The sequence below is a fragment of the Suricata suricatta genome, chromosome 16 (genome assembly GCF_006229205.1).
Source record: "Suricata suricatta isolate VVHF042 chromosome 16, meerkat_22Aug2017_6uvM2_HiC, whole genome shotgun sequence".
Classification (NCBI taxonomy): Eukaryota; Metazoa; Chordata; class Mammalia; order Carnivora; family Herpestidae; genus Suricata; species Suricata suricatta.
Genome location: NC_043715.1, coordinates 52,240,362 through 52,257,875, shown reverse-complemented (window position 1 = coordinate 52,257,875; position 17,514 = coordinate 52,240,362). Strand labels below are relative to the sequence as shown.

The window sequence follows — 17,514 nt, the reverse complement described above, 5'->3', positions numbered from 1 at the left end:
CACTCTGGGCCTTGTGGGCCATAGTGAAGTCTTTGCTTTTTACTCTGGGTGAGGCAAAAGTCAGTAAAGGAAATGTCTCCTTAACATAGGACAAAGGTCTGTTCCTTTTACTTCAGACTATAAGCTTCATGGGAGGCGTCTCCCAACCGGAAGAAAACAACCCAAATGACCAGGGAGACCAGCTAAATAATGTGTGTTCCACTTACAGAAGGGAATACTTTGCCCGCGTTTAAGGAAAGAGGTCACTATGTACTGATCGGGGGGATACTATTTATGGGACAACTTGGTATAAAAAAATCGTTACCCATTACATGTATGTGTGTATACAGCCATAAAATATAAAGTCCACACCACATTGTTGACAGTGGCGACTCTGGTGAGTGAGTTTGAAGTAGAGGAGCTTCCTTCTGTATCTTTGAAAAAGATGTTTACAGTCATGTCAGCTGAAAGACACTCCTTAGAGCTCCACCTCTCCCCCACCAAGAATCCAAGCCCCCCCGCCCCCACGGTGTTAGACCATCTAAACTGGGGGATGGAGTAGTGGGGGGCACATCCGCCCTTCACTCAGTTCAGTTGTCCTGGCCCCCAGCCCCCTCTTTCCTCAGACCCAGGAGTGCACACCTCCATCCTCCACCTCCCTTAGATCCTGAAGTCCTGTCTTCCCGCCCCGGCTTCTTGCTCCGCAGCACGGGCCTGTCAGTCTGGGCTACTTTAGCCCTTTACCAGAACTTCCCGCCGTCAATCTCCCACTAGCTCCGCCCACGCCCCGCCCCCGGATTGGCCCCGCCTCCCATTCCAGCTTTAGGACTCTGTCTGGGTCGGCCCCGCCCCTTCCAGCCACAGCCGCGTCACGGCCGCGCTGGCAATTCCAGGAGCCTTCCTTTCTGGCTCTGCCCTCTCTCGGGGTCCTTCCCTTTTCCAGCCTGCCTTTGGTGCTGTCCTTGGAGTCGCCTGACTCTCATGAGAAGACAACAGGCCCTGATAGTCCACTGCTTTTTTCCTTAGCCTCCATGGACAATATTTCACATCTTTGTAGGAAGATTTTGCCAGCAACAGGTATTATCCGCTTCCCCAGGCACCAAAGCTGGATTTCCGACACTGGCGTGTGTGCTTGACGCCTCGGGGCGGAGCCCGAGCTGTGGCTTGTGGAGGGCCTTGCGAGCGGCGCGTACTATAAAATGGGACGCGAAGGGCCCCAACGCATGTTGTGGAGAGAGTGAGGACCTGGTGAGCTCTTCTTGTCTTTTGGTTCTTTTCCGTCTGCGCGGCTGGGCGTTGGGGCCTGAATCGGTCGTTTCGTGAGGTGTCCGGGGCGACCACGTGGTCGCGTGGACGGGATCAGGGCCTTTGTGAGACCCCAGCGCGCGTTCCGGGGCCACCCTGGGATTCTTTACGGGGTGGGCAGTGGCGTCCGAAGAGGCCGGCGGCCCTTGGGCACGCTCAGGGTGGGGAGGACTCCTGCCGCCGGAGCGAATGAGGGTTTTCAGGGCTTTTGCACCGCAGCCGGGCTGCGCCATTTCGGCTTCCCTCGCCGCCATTTTGTCCTGTTTTGGGGGGGCTGGGGGGAGCTCGGGTGACACTGAGGTTTTTTTTCTGAGGTTTTCCCACTCCGGTGCTGGCTACACGAGCTTCCCTTAGGAAGTCGCTGCTATTTTTTCCATTCCACCTGGCTGGCATTTTGTGCAGCCTTTGTGCAGTAAAGGTTATGGGGGAGTTAGAGGCAGGATCTCAGGGTTTCCTAAGAACTAAGTGGGAGTGTTGTCTCTAAATGAACTACTGGGTGTCTGAGAATGACATGGGTGCGATCTTAGGAGAGAGCAAGCGGGGCCTTTATCCCCAGGAATCATTCTGACACGGTCCCTCCAAATACCAGAGTTTTGTGTCCGCCCCATGCATCAGTTTTGTGGCACGTTACTTCTGGGCTAATTGGTCCTTAGGGGCTCGGCCATCCGTTTCCCCGTTGCCGGGGCAGCTCGCTGAGTTCTGCCTCCCCACCAAGACGCAGCCAGAATCCTCCCTAGCGGAGCTTCTCTCTTCAGGCTGCCACCTGAAAACCCGTCGAACTTTATCCCGTCGCCTTGTCACAAGTGGAGGATTTCGCTCCCCCATCACTGGCGCGCCCTCTTTCGCCATTTTCCGATGTAGTCTTTTCCATTCCCTTTTTTTACTTACTAAAATCCTCAGACGTGCCGGGAGGTACACAGAAGGTTAACATTTCGCCATGCTTGCTCTATTTCTGCCTGGTGTTCTGAAAGCACGTTTGTCATTTCCCCAGAAATAACGCGATCTCCTGTGTGCTTCCCGTCTGTAGTTCCCGAGTCCTTGCCCTCCCACTAATTGGTTCTGTAATGGCCGCAGTAAAGGGTCTGTGGTCCTCGTGTGTCCCACTTCTGTCTTAGGGGGTTTGATTTTTTTCCTCTAGGATAGGTCCCTCTTGTCTCCCCGTAGGTTCTTTCGAAGGATTTGCACCTTAGCAGCTTTCACTGTTGGGGGTTCCTAGCAGGTGTAGCCAGTGTTGAAAATCTGTAGAACTAGGCAAGGGGGCGGGGTAGGCCCTGAGTTTTCTCCATGTAGGGGGTGTGATGGCAGGCCCCTGTGGACTTGTGACACTGGGGAGGCAGGGTAGCCTGGAGTCCCCGTAGGAAGAGTTGTGGACTCTCACACCCTCCAGATGATGGATTTTGTGCTTGCTGGTCTCTAAGTGCAGTTATCTGGGGCTCTCTGTTCCTGAAGGTGAGTGGCCGTGGAACTTGGTTGCAGTGGGGACCGGGGCTCCCATGATGTGCAGCACTGGGCTCTGATCACCCCTGAGGATGCAGTGCGCCCCAGGACCTTTGACACCTGGGGGTCTGAGGGGCCCTGGTTTTGATGTCTCTGGACCTCCCAGACGGTCTGTCCTTCGGCCTCACCAAGCCCTTCCTGTGTTGCAGGTGTGTCTTCAAGCTGAGGGACCACCCACTACCACCTCTTCTCGGTGAGAACGCTTGCTTCCGCCCCTCATCCCTCCAATCTAAAATACCTTCATGTGGGGTGACTTGGCGGCAGATAGCTCTGGGACCTTGTTTATGTGCCAGGGCTTGTGCTGGGGATTTACATGCAAATCCCCGTTCATTTATAGCAGTGGAAATGCAGCCAGAAGTGGGCCTGGGTCCAAATCCCAGCCCTGCTGCTCATGGGCTCCGAGAGCTGGGCTCCTGAGCCTCAGTTTCTACATCCCTGGAGCGGCCACAGCACGTTTGCAGCATATGGGCCTGGGGGGCGGTGATATTTTCTACCTTCCAAGGTAAGGGGTGGACAAGATGGAGAATACACGGGTTGGGGGAGGAAAAACTGAACAAAGTCAGCAGCAGAAAAGAAACAAGCCTGACAGCCTTTTCACTGTTCGCACTGAGGGTCTTGTAGGCTGAGTGCCTGTTGTGCCAGGACGGGAATATCTAAACTGATACTGTTAGTAAAGTTCCCGCCGGTTACACACCAACCATTGTTTAACGGGCCCATTTATCTGGAGAACGTTGCACCAGCATTTCAAAGAGCCCAGTCATAAAATGGGCACAGGGCCCTGCAGTCTGAAAAGAAGCCCGTGTTCTCTGGTCTGGGACGGATTTTCCCTGGTCCCGGGATGGCAGGAACAGAGGGAGCAGTGGCCTTGGTGCAGCAGGAGGCAGGCGTGTTCTGGGCAGCTCGGAGGTGGCCGCTGACGGCACTTTAGGGAGGAGAAGCTCCCTTCTGCAGGGTGGGCGGGGGCTCAGACCGCACGTCCTGGGCATCCTCTGCATGGAGAGGGCATTTCCGGGAAGATGGAGTGGACGATGTGTGAGCTGGGGGTAACGGACCTGAGGTGTGGGCTGAGCAGAGCGAGGCCCTTCCCGGAGAGGGGCGGTGCTGAAGTCAGGAATCCTACAAGGTGCCAGCCACAGCGTGGGGTAGTCAAGGGCAGTGAGGGGGACTGTGGCTTCTTGGTGCCCCAGTGGCCGGGTATCAGTCATTTGTCCTGCCTGTGTGAGCTCTTGTCTGTCCTCCCCCTTGGGACTGGAGCCAAGCGGCTCTGTGACCTAAGTGAGGCGGAGGACAAGGGCACAGGGTCCCCCATGATGTCCAGCACTGGGCTCTGACCTCCTGTGAGGACATGGTGCCCCCCTGGGACCTTTGACACCCAGGGGGTCTGAGGGGCCCCCACTCTGGGGACAGAGGGCAGAGGGCCATGGCAGCCCGAGCCCCGCTGACCTGCTCTTCCCTCCGGCTCCCTCCTGTCCGCAGGTGGTTCCTCCAGGAGCTGAGGGCCCCACTGTCCCCGTCCTTGGTAAGAATGGAAGAGGCTTTCATCATCAGTACCATAGTGATAAGAAATCTCTTGTGAAATACGTAGGCGATGGTAATAATATAAAAGCAGATGCCCAGTGTCTGCCCAGAGCTGGGCCTCCCTAAGCACTAGACTCACTTCATCTTCACAGCGACCACAGGAAGTGCGGGGCGGTGAGGGGGGCTGGAGAGGTTGCAACGCTGTCTGGGCTTCGGAAGGGGCTGGCGTGGGACCCCCATGATGTCCAGCACTGGGCTCTGACCTCCCCTGAGGACACGGTGCCCCCCGGGACCTTTGACACCCGGGGATCTGAGGGGTCCCGCCGCGCAGAGGTGCTGGGGAGGTGGCTCTTTCCCCACCTGATGGCCTCTCTCCTTCCCTGAAGCTCCTGCGGCTGATCCCCGCCGCTCCCCACAGGGGACAGCCACCGCCATGGCCGAGCGCGCGCTGGCCCCCACGCAGACGGGGCGGGGAGACCGCTACTACACGTACACCGAGCTCCTGGCCATCTCACGCCGCTTCAAGCAGAACCCCAATGAGCTCATGATCACCTGGATCCTGCGGGTGTATGACCAGGGGGGCCTGGCCCTGGCCCTGAATTCTGGAGAGCTGGCGCTGCTGGGGGACCTGACCAGCGATGCCATCTTCAACTACCACTGCAAGGCGCTGCGGGGCGGCTGCCGGACGCTGCTGGCCTGGCTGCTGCAGGCCTGGCGCCAGCGCTGGGAGTCCTTCCTGCACTTTGAGGCCACCGAGCTGCCCTTCCGCCCCTGGACCACCATGGAGGAGGGCATCCAGCTGGTGCGCGAGCTGGGCATGCTCGACTGGATCTACCGCGAGCCGCCCACACCCGAGCAGGGGCCCGCGCCCGAGGACGTGCCCTTCACGCAGGGCCTGCAGCGGCGCCTGCTGACGGCTGCGCCCTCCGAGCTGCGGCTCTCGCTGGTCAGCCTGCTGGTCAAGGGCATGACGGTGCTGGAGGCGGTGATGGAGATCCAGACCATCGCCGACGTGGGCCTGCTGTGGCGCCAGAGCCAGCCGGGCCGCACCAAGCTCATGCTGGGGCCCAACCCAACGCGCAAGGACCTCACGGCCTGGCTGCTGAGCCACGGCGTGCCCAGGGAGAGGGTGGACAGGCAGCCCACCAAGGTCCTGCTGGAGCTCTACATCAAGGAGGCCAAGCGCAGCCGTGGCCACCCTGCCTACATGCTGGCGGACGAGCAGCCCCCGCCTCCCCCCTACTCCGACCAGGCCTGTGGGGAGGAGCCGCCGGCACCCGGACACCATGACTAGGCCCCGCCCTGGGCGCCACATTCCAGGGGAGACGCACCCCCGGGGTGGACCATCTGTTCTCCAGACTCTTGGGGCTCTTGACTGAGGTGCCCTTGCCCCTAGCCACCCCACGAGTGTCCCCAGCCAGTAGTTCTTGGTGCCTCATTACCCCTTCCCTGGGGCCACATCCAGTTACATTTTAGCCTGTTACACTTCAGGCCCATCGGCATAGTGGGCGGGCACCCCCGCTCTGCCGCAAGGGCCCCCAACGCACTACAGGCCAGTGGGGGCTCCCCGCAGCCCATAACTTAAAAGCACCTTAACGTTTTTTCCCTTTTTCTTAAGCTATTTTTAAATGCAATGTTTTTACCTAATAATTTAAGCATATACAACACTTTGGTTCTCTGGGTGCTTTTCTGGTTCTGGTTTCAGATGTTTTTTTCTCTTTAAGACTTTTTGTGCAATGCCTTTTCCTTTTTAAGTGGACTTTTGCCGCTTGCTCACCTGGAGGAGGGACAGCCAGTCCCCTCTGCTTTCTAGCTGGATGTGTGACAGCCGGGCAGTGCCTGTCACCCCCAGGTTAAATTAGGTGTTGGGGCCAAGAGTCACAGCTCCCTGGGGATAGACTGCCCTGTGGTCAGCATTAGGCACAGGGCACTCACTGAATCGTGTGTCACCGTGTGTGGCTGTCCTGACTGGCAGGACTTGCGGCGTGGTCCTGGGGTGAAAGGCATCCAGAACCCTCCCGGGGCAAGGGCAGGGACCCCGCACAGCAGCCCCAGGGGAGCCCCCATCTTTCCCTGGGCCATCCCAATACGCCGCAGGCTGGGCTCCTGCCTTCCTGTTGGAGCCACCTAACCTGCTAGAACTTTGGGTCAATCTAAGCAGGAAGGTACCCCATCCGGGGGTGCGGGAAGGCGTCCCGAGGCGCCCCTAGGGATGGGTCTGCTGCTGGTGGCCCCACATAAAGGATCATGGCCTCGGCTTTCCCAAGCCGTGCAGACGGGGCTGCTGGCCCCAGCCCTTTCTGCACCTCCACCCCCAAGTTCAGGAGGCCTGGCACCTTATTCCCCCTGGGGTTAAGTGTGGGGTCCTGGTGGCTAGGAGTGGCTTCTTCTTATGAGCAGCACCCCCCACCCGTGTCTGATGACCTCTGCCCACCTTGTCCAATGGACACCTGCCACATCCCAGGCTCCCCACTGGTTCTACTGGTGGGTTCATGCCACTTGCTGTAGGCATGACCATCAGCATGGTGCGTGTGGGCTCTGGCCAGTGAGGGGGTTGGTGTCCTGGCCTGGGCCACACCAGGGTGAGGTTTAGCCGCCTAGTGCTTAGCATGTGGTAGAGAGTGGCATCTCCCCTCCCGGGTTGAGAGGTCACATGCAGGGGCCCTGGAACAGGCCTGGAACCAGGTGCCCCCACAGGGCCTGCTGTTAGTAGGTCTGCAGGAGCAGTTTTTAGTCTTCAGTGCTGCCCGGTGCTACGTCTGGGGCACTGGAAACTCCCTGTCTGCACCGTGTGCCCCATATGGCAACCACCAGCGCCGTGTGGCCAGTGCAGCTGGGCACCCAAGCGGGTCCCACCCCCGGCACAGCATCGCAGCCCCGCCCGCTCTGGGGCCTCCAGCAGGAGCTTAATGGCAAGTGATGTGGGGTACGAGTAGCCTCCTCTGCCCAAGGAGAAAGGAGCACAGAGGCCAGTCACTTGCCGGGAGTCACTCAGGCTTGCCAGTGGCCTTGGCCCTTGCACCTCCTTGTGAGCTCTCCCCAACCCCCACCCTCCCGCGGGGTGGAGAAGACTAAAGGTGACGGCCAATCTCAACAGCACTGAGAGCTGGCAAGGGTCTCCAAAGCCAGGTTGGGAGACTCCCAGGAGCCAGGTCTCAAGGGAGTGTGTGACCCACGGAGGGGTTCACGGAGCAGGTGCAGCTCAGGTGCACGCAGCATGAGCCGAACCCACCAAGGCCTGTTCTGCAGGTGCTGACCTACCGTATGCTCCCACGCACCTGCAGAAGTACGAACAGCCGCACGTGTCTGCACGCCAACTGCACGCGAGGGAGCCTGTCACGCGGACCCTGCGTGTATGCAGACGCCCCACGTGCACCCGAATGAGCAGTGTAGAAACACGCAAACGTCTGTACACGTGTGTACACACGTGCCATATACATGTGCACAAGGCGCCCCTCACATGGGCCCATGTACACAGATACACAGCACACGTAAGCCTGCAGCCCCCCCCCGCCCCCGGGCCAGAGAACCCTCCCCTCAGTGCCCAGGGGACCAGGCGCACACAGAAAGTCACGGGAGCCAGAGGAGCGGGTGAGCAGACATGTTGGGACGCAATGTCAGCCGTGGGAGGGGGGGCGCCCGCTTCCCCAGCTCACACGGGGCCCCCCCAGGCCCGCAGGCAGCCGGGTCTCCAGGCCAGCAGGCCCAGCCCCATGCTGAGCGCCACCAGCACCGCCACAGCCCCAGCCAGCAGGGGCACCACCGTGGCTGCGGGGAGAACACGCCCGTGTGAGTCTTGGGACTCGGGCCCCCCCGCACTCCCAACCCAACGCCCACGGCCATCACCTGCAGGGGTGGCAGGCTCACGGGAGCCGTGGCAGGGGACCCCGTGAGCCGGAGGCCGGGCGGGGGCGGTGAGCTGGCGGAAGCGGCCTAGTGGGCAGGGGCCCGGGCACCCGGGGAGGTTGAGGGGCAGGGGCAGGCCGGAGGAGTCGTTGCGGTAGAAAAGGGAGATGGTGACATTCCTGGAGGGAGACAGGAGGTGGTGGCACACGAGCCCCTCCCCACCTCCCTGCCACTGACGTAGATCTGGAGGAGAGTAGTCCAATGGGGAGATGGGGGGCTACTGACTCCCACCTGTCAACTTCCAAGTGCCAACCCCTGGCAAATCCCACGCGCACTGCCTCGGACCTCCATCTCTCCCTGTGCCAGTCTGTCCCGCCCCTTCCTGGGCGCCACTCCCTCCTTACCCTTCATCTTCATCCGAGTCTCCGAGGTGCCTCCGGAACTCAAAGCCGAGGCAGGCGGCATATGGGGGTGTGTGACCGTCGTAGAGACCCAGGGCTCCCTGGAGGGCCAGCAGGGTGCTGTCGTGCTGCAGGTGGATCCCAGGGCTGAGACAGGGCTCCTCCCTCCATGTCTCCTCTCTCCTGAACTCTAGATGTGTGCATCCAGTTGCCTCTCAGATGTCCCCCAGATCCCTTAGAACCAACCCCTCCCCCAAATCTGCTCACCTTGGAGGCAATCCTACCAATTACAATAATCATTTAATGAAGATCGGTCAAGTAGACACAAAAATATGACTGGGCAGTTCAGTTAAACAGCTTGTCTTTCCAGAAGAGCTAAACTCTCTTACAACACCATCACCTCCCTCTTTTCAGACTGTGTACCTCTAGTGACATGGTCTGAGAGTATGGTTTGGAGATACAAGTTGCCCAAGGCAGCGGCAAAGTCTCCGTTGAGACCACCCCACCGGCTCTTCCTCCCCTCATCTCTGTGCCCACATGGCATTGCCTCCCTTCCCAAGGACTCACAGCTGAGTACATAACCATCTTGAGGGGCAGCCCTAGGCGCTGGACCCGAGAGAAGTTGGCAAGGATGGCATCCAGCAGGATCCCTGAGAGGACAAGAACAGAGTGCTGAGAATCCCCCGGAGGAAGGCACTTTGGCCTCCCAGCCTCCCAGCCCCACAGCCTCACCCCCTGTCAGCTGGGCCTTCTCAGCTGCCCGGGGTGGACCCACGTGGGCCCCAATATCCAAAGCTGAGATCTGGGCCAGCGTTCGCAGGACATTCGGGGAGGCCCAGGCTGGGAGGGGAAGACCATGGGCTTGCTGGAGAGAGACAGGGAGAGGAGACAAAGTGAGCCAGACCTCCTGCGCTCCTCATGCTCCCCTCAGGCACGCCCCCCAGGGCCTGTGGTGCCCCATCAGCTGCAGCCCTCTCCCCCATCGCCCTCATCTGAGCCCCTCATGGGCCGGATCTGGTCAAAAAGCTTTGGTGTGACCAACAGCAATCATTAACTAGCAATGACCATTGCCCCACCCTCTCCCCATGCAGGAGCCCCTACCCATCCACATCGGGGCGCACACAGGGGGGCTATTCCCCCATTGCTATTCCCACCATGCAACTAGGATAGTTTCCACGGAAGGAGGTTAGCAAAGACTGTCTGAAGAGCATCACGCAGGGTGAGGCCAGCTCCTGCTGCTCAAGTTTTGATTCTGGGGGCTTCTTCCACAAGGGAACTAACGGAGGAGGGATTACAAACACGGAGACTCAAGCCTTCCTGCAGGCCTCACGGTATGCCCAGCACTGATCTAAGCACATGGCATGGGTCTTGATCTTCACAGAAACCCCAGAAGGCGTTGATCTGTGTGTTGCTATCCCCATTGTGCAGATGGGCAGACTGAGGCACTAAGGGTTACGGGACTTGCTGGAGGGAACACAGGTAGTGAGCTGCAAAGCTGGGATTTGAATCCAGGTGCCCTACTGCCTTGGCTGAGTGGGTGCGGGGAGGGCTCACCTGGCACATCAGCGTGTCCAGAACCTTCCATGCCCTGCGGAGCGGCTCTCCGACCAACGAGAGCCCTGTGTAGTTCTCCAGGTGAATTAGGAAATCCTGAATGCAGCGGGCTGAGTGAGTCTAACGGACCTCCTCACCCCTCCCTGCCACGCCCACCACGCCACGCCCCTCCGGCCCCCCCGCCCCGCCGGCCCTGCTCACAGTCCAGCCCTCCAGGGCAGTCTGGTACTCCGCAGCTTCCGTGGCCTCCCTTAGCAGCTCATGGTATCGGGGACAGCTGCGCGTGGGGAACCTCAGCAGCTGGGGGGAAACTGAGGCTCAGAGAAGACAGCTTGACTGGGACCCTAGTCCCAGCAGGGGACGCGGGGAATTGGGGCCTTTGTCTCTGGTCCAAATCTCTCTTCAAACTACTAGGTCCCTCCCAAACCTGGCTGCGCAGCTCGGCAATGGCCCCGCCTAGACAGCCCTGCCCCGGGAATGTCTCAATGCCCGAGTCAGCGCAGGCTCCGGGGGCTGCTCAGCTGGGCCAGACTGCCTCTTCCAGCCGCTGGCTCCCTCTATCCATCCTGCCAGGCTATGTCCCTCTCCATCCCTCCCACCCCCACCCCCTGCACCTGCCCGGCCCTCTGACCTTGTCCTCGGTGACTGGCACTGTGTGCACAGGGATGGGCCTCCAGGCAGCCTCTGGGCGCCCCGGGGCAGCCTCAGGGAACAGCCCTGCCAGGTTGGCCTGGGCGCTCTCCAAGGTGCGGTCAAAGTCAGTGCTGCGAACATACACCTGGGTGGCAGGGAGAAGACAGGCAAGGGGACCCAGGTCGGGTCAGAGGCCAGCTGCAGCAGCAAACCAAAAGCTTCAGATTCAGTTCAGGGTCAAAGTCAGGGGTTGGGAGTCAAAACTCAGGGCAAACTGGGGCCTCTGGTCATCCATGTGGGAAGTTGGGACCAGGGTCAGAGGTCAATGTCAGGAGGGGCCAAGTTGGAGATCAGAAGCTGGATGAACATGTGGGATCAGAGGGGTCAGTTGCCTCATTGAAAGAAAGGAAGATCAGAAGTGCTGGTGGCCAGAAGTTGGAGTTCAAGGTTAGAAGGGGAGGTTGAAGGACATGGGATCAGAATTCAGTGCAGGTCTATCAGAGGTCAGAGGTCAGGAGGAATGCTCCTATTGGGGGATGTCAAAAGACAGAGGAGGACATGGGAAAGGAAATTCAGATTTGATGAAGGGCAGAAATCAAAGATGGGAGGCCAGGAGGGCAAAGTGAACCAGTGAGGGTCAAAGACACAATCAGAAACCAGAGGTCTGAGAGTCTGGTCGGAGTTGGTGGGAGTCAGAAGACAGAGGTGAGGGTGAGAAAATAAAGTCAGAGTTGGGGCGCCTGGGTGGCTCAGTTGGCTAAGCATCAGACTTCAGCTCAGGTCATGATCTCATAGTTGGTGGGTTCGAGCCCCGTGTCAGGCTCTGTGCCAACAGCTAGCTCAGAGCCTGGAGCCTGTCTTCGGATTCTGTTTCTCCCTCTCTCTCTGACCCTCCCCTGCTCATGCTGTCTCTCTCTCTCAAAAATAAATAAAACATTAAAAAAAAGAAAGAAAATAAAAAAGAAATAAATGCCCCACTCTTGGTTTCAGCTCAGGTCATGATCTCACAGTTCGTGGGTTGGAGCCCCATGTCAGGCTCCGTGCTGTTGATGCAGGGTCTGCTTGGGATTCTCTCTCTCTCCGCGCCCCCCTCTGCCCCTGCCACTCCCCTGCTTACTCTCTCTTAAAATAAATAAACTTAAAAAGAAAAAGGCAGGGTTGGTGAAGGTCAGAGGTGAAACACCCTCATGCTGAGGTGGAGTAAGTCAATGGTTTGAAGGTGAGAGATCAGATATGGGGTGCAGGTTGGGTTATGGCGGGGGTCAAAGCCCAGAGGCGGAAGCCCACGCCAAGTGTTGGAGTCAGTGCAGGTCAGAGATGAGAGGTCAGGAAGCCCGATGAGGGTCCCGGGGCGCAGTACCTCCTCCCGCCGGTACTCGGGGCTCAGAAAGGCCTCATAGCGGCTCCTCAGGAAGCGGCCCAGCTCCAGCTGCTGGCGGACCCCCTCCTGAGGACAGACCTGGCATGAGCGGCCCCGCCCCGCCGCGCCCCGCCCCCTCCTCCAGGGCACTGCCGGCCTCTCACCCCAGTCAGCTGGCCCAGGCCCCTGGGCCACAGGGCAGTGATCGCCTCCTTGTGCGGGTCGGTGGGATAGGAGGCCAGCGGGGCCCGGTCGCCATGCCGGAACACCTGGGGACGAGACCGGGTCAGGGCCGCCCCGGGAGAAGCGAGGGGCCAGGCCGGGGCGCGCGGGGGGGGGGGCGGGGGGGGGGGACACCTCACCACAGCCACAAACACCAGGGGTCCTTCCGGCAGGGCCCGGGGCAGGAGCAGGAGCAGGAGCAGCAGCAGGATAGGTCCAGCGGGGAGGCCCCAAAACCCTGGCCCGGCCATCTCCGCACAGCCCAGACGCTGAGCTCAGCCCACTGTCTGCGCCGCAGCCCCGCCCACTCATTACCCCTGCCTCAGCACCCGCGACCCCGCAGGTCCCTGCATGCCTGCCCCAGCCAGGGCGGCCTCCTGGGATCCACCCCTGCCCCCCTCCCCCCCCCCCAGGTCTTTGGATTAGCCAGTGAATTAACCCACTTAATCTCCTCTGCAGCTCTAGTAGGAGGTGATATGGTCATCACCTGGTTATCACCGGCCCCATTGTGCAGGTGGGGAAACTGAGGCACAGCAGGGTGCCTGAGGGAACACAGGCAGTGAGTGGCAAAACTGGGATTTGAACCGAGGGCCCTTAACCTGGGTGCAGAGGAAGGCACAGAGGCCCCCCACCCAGCCCCACATTCTAGATGCTCTGCCTTCTCCCTCCCCACGACCGCAGTCTGTTTTTTCCTATTCTCACCCCTTAAATGTTGGAACTCTTCGTAGCTCTCTCGGGCTTCTTGGAGATGTCACCTACTTCTGGTGCCACCCACAGCGGGCCTAAGCCAGCAGGGCTCCGTGGTTGAGCACCGAGACCCCGGATTTGGACAGGCTGGGTTCAATCCCCAACTTCACCATTTACAAGCTGTGCAACCATCAGCAGGTTACTGCACCTCTCTGTGCCTCAGCTTCCTCACTCATAAAATGGGAACGAGTACAGTCTGTACCCCAGAGAGCTGCTTTGAGGGTTAACGAGTTCAAATATATTCAGCACTTAGAACAGCGTTTTGAGGACTAACTACTAAATCGTTATTTCTTGCTGTCTGACAAATTACCCGAACACTTGGTGGCTTAAGACAGTAGCCACTTACTTCTCAAAGATTTTTGGTGGGTCACAAATTTGGGAGTGGCATAGCTGGTGGTCTTGGCTTAGGGTCTTCACAAGCTTGAGGTCAAGTTGTTGGCTGGGGCTGCAGTCATTTGGAAACTTGAGCCATTTTTTTAAATGTTTATTTGGTTTTGAGAGAGAGAGAATGCCCAGTGCCTACACACAGGAGCAGGGGAGGGGCCAAGAGAGGGAGACAGAGGATCCAAAGGCTGTCAGCGCAGAGTCCAATGTGGAGCTTGACCTCACAAACCGCAGGACCATGACCTGAGCCGAAGCTGGACTCCCAGCTGACTGAGCCCCCGCAGGCGCCCCGGACCTGAGCCACTTCTGAGCTCACCCGTGCGGCTCGGGGCCAGAGGCCTCAACTCGCCGCCACATGGCCGTTGGCTCCTTGCCTGGTGACTGACCAAAAGACCACAGAGACTCTCGGGCCAAGGCTCAGGAGTCTCCCCCTCTATCTCCACCCTATTTTGTTGTTTTCGAAGAGCAGCGGTCCTGTCCCACGAGGGAGCGGACTCGGGCGTGGCCACCGGGGAGGGAGAGTCACAGAGGGGCTGTCTCAGGCTCTGCACAAAGAAAGAAAGCCTCTGGTGAATCTGCTTCCTGAGTCTTCCCAAACTCATAACCCCCAGGGTGTGGCATTTGGAGGTGGGGGTCTTCGGGAGGTGATTAGGTCATGGGGGAGGGGCCCCGGGGCCGGATCAGTTATCTTATAATAAAAGAGACTCCGGAGAGTCCCCTTGGCCTCCACCAGGGAAGAGCGTGACCCGAGCTGGCGCTCGGTGAACCACGAAGCTGGTTCTCATTAGGAACCAGAGCTGTCCGAGCCTGGATCTTGGGCCTCCAGCCTCCAGGACGGTGCGGGATAAATGCGAGCTGTTGATGGGCCAGCCACGCCCTGCATGATACTCCTCCGCTCTAGCAGGATGGATGGACCGACACACTCTCTGGGTCAAGACCCCCAACAGTCACCTCTGCAAAGTCACTTTAGTCATGTGAGGGAAGGTGTCCACAGGTTCTGGGGATGACAGCATTTCCAGGCCATTATTCAGCCAATCACGCAAGTAAATGCAGGGAAACACCCTAGCTCTTCACCCACTGGTGGACCCCAGCCCTTCAACCCACTACGGGCCCTTCTCCATCGTGTTCCCTAGAGGCAAGCCCCTGTCTTCAGCTGGGTCCTGGCTTCCTGTGCTCTGGATAGCAATAGGGCTCAGCAGGAACTCCAAGGATGACAGAGAGAGAGAGAGAGAGAGAGAGAGAGAGAGAGAGAGAGAGAGAGAGAGAGAGATAAGATGTTAGATGATAGATAGATATAGATGATAGATTGATGATAGATATTGATGATAGAGATATAGATTGATGATGATGCTAGATGCTAGATAGATATCCTGGGAGGTCCTCTTAATTTTACAAACTAGGAAATTTGCCTAAGGTCACCCCACTCGCAGGTGCCAGAGTTGGGATTTGAACGCGGCCAGCGGGAGCGCCGGCTCTCCCCTCCGGGCATCTCTCTGCCGGAGAGCTGAAACCGGAGGGCACAGCGTCACCTCGTCTGACCTTAGCTGGGAACATGTGCGATCCAGCCACTCAAAACGTTAGCCGTTCTGCGCATGTCCGTGAATGACCGCGAGAGGGCAGCGAGTCTGCGCTTGTTGGGGGGGGGGGGGGATGACGGATAATCCAGCGAGTAGGCGAATCCGCAAAGACGGACCGCGAGTAACGACAGGCGACTGTACTTGCTTGTTTATTCTCCGTATTTATGTTTCTGGTAGCTTGGAAGTGAGTTCTAAAGGACAACGAGATGTCTACGCGACCAGAGGGAAGGCTGGTGGCGGGAAAGTTGGGGACCGCCCCCCAGGGGGCGGTGGGAGGTGCGGGCGCCGTCCGTGGGCGGGTCCCCCAGAGGCGGGCGAGTTGCCGCGGCCGGCGCCCCCACCCCTCGAAGTGGGGACGAGGCTCTGGAATGCCCCGTCCGACGGCTGCTTCCCCCACCCCTGGGTCCGGCAGACGCTGCTGGAGCAAATCTTGTCCGGGCCGCCTCGCGTCCTCCGCAGGCTGCTGGCCTCCTCCCTGCTCCAAGACACTGACACTCAGAGCTGATTCCGCGCCTCCCCGGTTCCCAGCCTCCCGTGGCTCCCCAGCACCCCGGAGTGGGGGATGCGGGAACAGATTCCTGAGTGTAGTGTTGGAGGTCTGGATTCTCCAGTCTCAGGTGTCCGGGTCCCAAATTCTGATACCGCAGGTAATTTTCTACGTCCAAGCCCCTCCTCCCTCAAGCATCTGCCCAATGCCCCCCTACCCAGAATGCCCTTCTCTCGTCACCACGGCCACCATTCATGGCTCCCAGGCAACCCCTCTGAGGTTCTGGTGGCTGATCTGTGGCTCAGAGTCCAGGAAAGGAAGAGGGAGGTCAAACAAGTGTGCCGCTCAAGGCCATGGCCATGAACTTTCAGGAGGTGAGGAGAGGGCTGGCAGGGGCAGGGAGGCCTGGGGAGAGGGCAGGGAGGGGGCAGGCCCTGACTTCTGACCCCTCCCCCCAGAATGTAACCCTGGCCATGGCTGTATTCACTATCGTTGCCTCCCTCTACTTCTTCAACAAGGTGAGTGGGCAGAGGGCAGAGGAGGCGGGCTGGACCTGTCTCTTTGGCCCCCATTTTGTTGTCTTGGCCCCCCCTCCTCTCCCAGCCGCTGTGGATATCGCTGTGTCTTCCTCCCTCAGGCTCAGCAATGAGAAGACACGGGACGCCTAGTCCAAGAGCATTCTACCCTGGATCGTGACTCCGGCCTCTGAGACCAAATAAATGTGACTGCATCAGCATAACCCACTCAAATCTTCTTACCCTGGCCCGTGCACGGTGTCCTCGGCTCCATTTGAGGGCCAAGTCTCCGAGTCAGAGCGGGGAAGAGGGGCCAAGGCTCCAATCTCCTGGGTCTGAGGAAGGAGAGGGCTAGAGGCCTGGACTCTCCCATTTGAGGCCAGGAGCCCAGAATCTGAGGTGGGTTTTGAGGGATGAGTAGGAGTCTTTCGGGAAACACTAGAGAGGGGGAAGGGCGCCTGGGTGGCCCAGTCGGTTAAGTGTCTGGCTTCAGCTCAGGTCATGATCTCATGGTTCGTGGGTTCGAGCCCTGCGTGAGGCTCTGTGCTGACTGCTAGCTCAGAGCTTGAAGTCTGTCTTCAGATCCTGGGACTCCTTCTCTCTCTGACCCTCCCCTACTCACGCTCTCTCTCTCTCAAAAATAAATAAAAACGTTTAAAAAAAAACACAGAGGAGAGAGAGCAGGGCTCACTCACCTGGCATCAGCACAGCCTGCTATACTTAAGCTAGACTCCTTCTCCTTGAAGCTGGGTTTTCTTCTCCATCAGACAAAGGTGAAAATCGCTCTCCAGTGGACCCAGGAGGCCACAGCCAGAACAACGAGATCAAAGGCATTAATTTGTCAGCCGCAAAAAGTTTGCAGTTATCATCTTCATTGTTATATTGTATCAACACAGCTTTCTCTCTTCTTAGAAAACTCCTATTCAGCCTTCAATACCCAATGTCAATGCCCCTTCCTGTGGAAGTATCCAGACCTCCCTACACAGAAAGTCTGTTATGAACTCCCTTAGGACCCTCCTCCTCCTCACCCCCTGCCTTCATCCCCAGTAGATGGAATGCCCTGGGTGACACCCCAGTCTTTGATTGAGTCTCAGCCTCCTTACCTGGTAAATAATTTCATTTCAACTCAACATCTGAAACTGCAGCTTCTAAGTAGGGTGATCGAACATCCTGGGCTAGGAAAGGCCTAGCAAATTTTGATTAGGAACGGATTTACAGTCTCACTACAATCTGGGCTCGTGGGCTGCAAACACTTTGGACTGGTTGTTGCAGCCTAAATGGTAATAGCGCCCTCTCTGATTCTGGAAAACGTCCTGATTTACAGGATCCGTCTACTTGCAGGAGGCCTTGGTTGCAAAACCATGAGTATCCACACGGCGGCGGTGTTGGACCACTTTCCCAGCCAGAAGCTAGTCCGTGGGGCTCCAAGAGGGAAAATCCAAAATTTGGAGACCAGGGTTTCCCTCTCCCTGGGTCTTTTCCTTGCTCC

At 58.6% G+C, this 17,514-nt stretch overlaps 2 protein-coding genes and 3 non-coding genes across 8 annotated transcripts; 4 read left to right on the top strand and 1 right to left on the bottom strand.

Moving 5' to 3' along the window:
* Positions 1 to 892: 892 nt before the first annotated feature.
* Positions 893 to 5,966, top strand: LOC115280300 (Friend virus susceptibility protein 1-like). Of its 3 annotated transcripts, XM_029925098.1 has the most exons (4): positions 895 to 1,227; positions 2,931 to 2,974; positions 4,258 to 4,300; positions 4,686 to 5,966. In XM_029925098.1, exon 4 carries the CDS (start codon positions 4,733 to 4,735, stop codon positions 5,591 to 5,593), a length of 861 nt encoding a protein of 286 aa, XP_029780958.1. In that variant the 5' UTR covers positions 895 to 1,227; positions 2,931 to 2,974; positions 4,258 to 4,300; positions 4,686 to 4,732; the 3' UTR covers positions 5,594 to 5,966. The 3 variants fall into 3 exon arrangements, with proteins under 3 accessions (XP_029780960.1, XP_029780959.1, XP_029780958.1); XM_029925099.1 differs by lacking the exon at positions 4,258 to 4,300 and having other exon boundaries at positions 894 to 1,227; XM_029925100.1 differs by lacking the exons at positions 2,931 to 2,974; positions 4,258 to 4,300 and having other exon boundaries at positions 893 to 1,227.
* On the top strand, positions 2,770 to 2,860 carry LOC115281330. The gene has a single exon (XR_003904243.1). It is a non-coding gene; the product is annotated as a small nucleolar RNA SNORD88 (small nucleolar RNA).
* LOC115281331 lies at positions 4,081 to 4,173 on the top strand. The gene has a single exon (XR_003904244.1). It is a non-coding gene; the product is annotated as a small nucleolar RNA SNORD88 (small nucleolar RNA).
* On the top strand, positions 4,530 to 4,620 carry LOC115281329. The gene has a single exon (XR_003904242.1). It is a non-coding gene; the product is annotated as a small nucleolar RNA SNORD88 (small nucleolar RNA).
* Positions 5,967 to 7,886: 1,920 nt separating the features above from the next.
* Positions 7,887 to 12,566, bottom strand: ACP4 (acid phosphatase 4). 2 transcript variants are annotated; one of them, XM_029925807.1, is made up of 11 exons: positions 12,456 to 12,566; positions 12,258 to 12,362; positions 12,094 to 12,180; positions 10,732 to 10,878; positions 10,302 to 10,400; positions 10,101 to 10,196; positions 9,279 to 9,411; positions 9,114 to 9,196; positions 8,550 to 8,674; positions 8,146 to 8,324; positions 7,887 to 8,067 (listed from the first exon to the last, which is right to left on the bottom strand). In XM_029925807.1, the coding sequence occupies exons 1-11, from the start codon at positions 12,564 to 12,566 to the stop codon at positions 7,952 to 7,954; spliced, it is 1,281 nt and encodes a 426-aa protein (XP_029781667.1). In that variant the 3' UTR covers positions 7,887 to 7,951. The 2 variants fall into 2 exon arrangements, with proteins under 2 accessions (XP_029781667.1, XP_029781669.1); XM_029925809.1 differs by lacking the exon at positions 8,146 to 8,324.
* Between the last annotated feature and the right edge of the window lie 4,948 nt (positions 12,567 to 17,514).

Bases quoted from the DNA above. Each gene is read 5' to 3' on its own strand.
- LOC115280300 (XM_029925100.1), top strand. From the start codon at position 4,733: ATGGCCGAGCGCGCGCTGGCCCCCACGCAGACGGGGCGGGGAGACCGC.
- ACP4 (XM_029925807.1), bottom strand. From the start codon at position 12,566: ATGGCCGGGCCAGGGTTTTGGGGCCTCCCCGCTGGACCTATCCTGCTG. The intron at 10,197-10,301 runs GTGAGCAGGGCC...CGCTGCATTCAG, and splicing joins CTGCCCTGGAGGGCTGGACT to GATTTCCTAATTCACCTGGA. The intron at 8,325-8,549 runs GTAAGGAGGGAG...GTCTCCCTCCAG, and splicing joins GACTCGGATGAAGATGAAGG to GAATGTCACCATCTCCCTTT.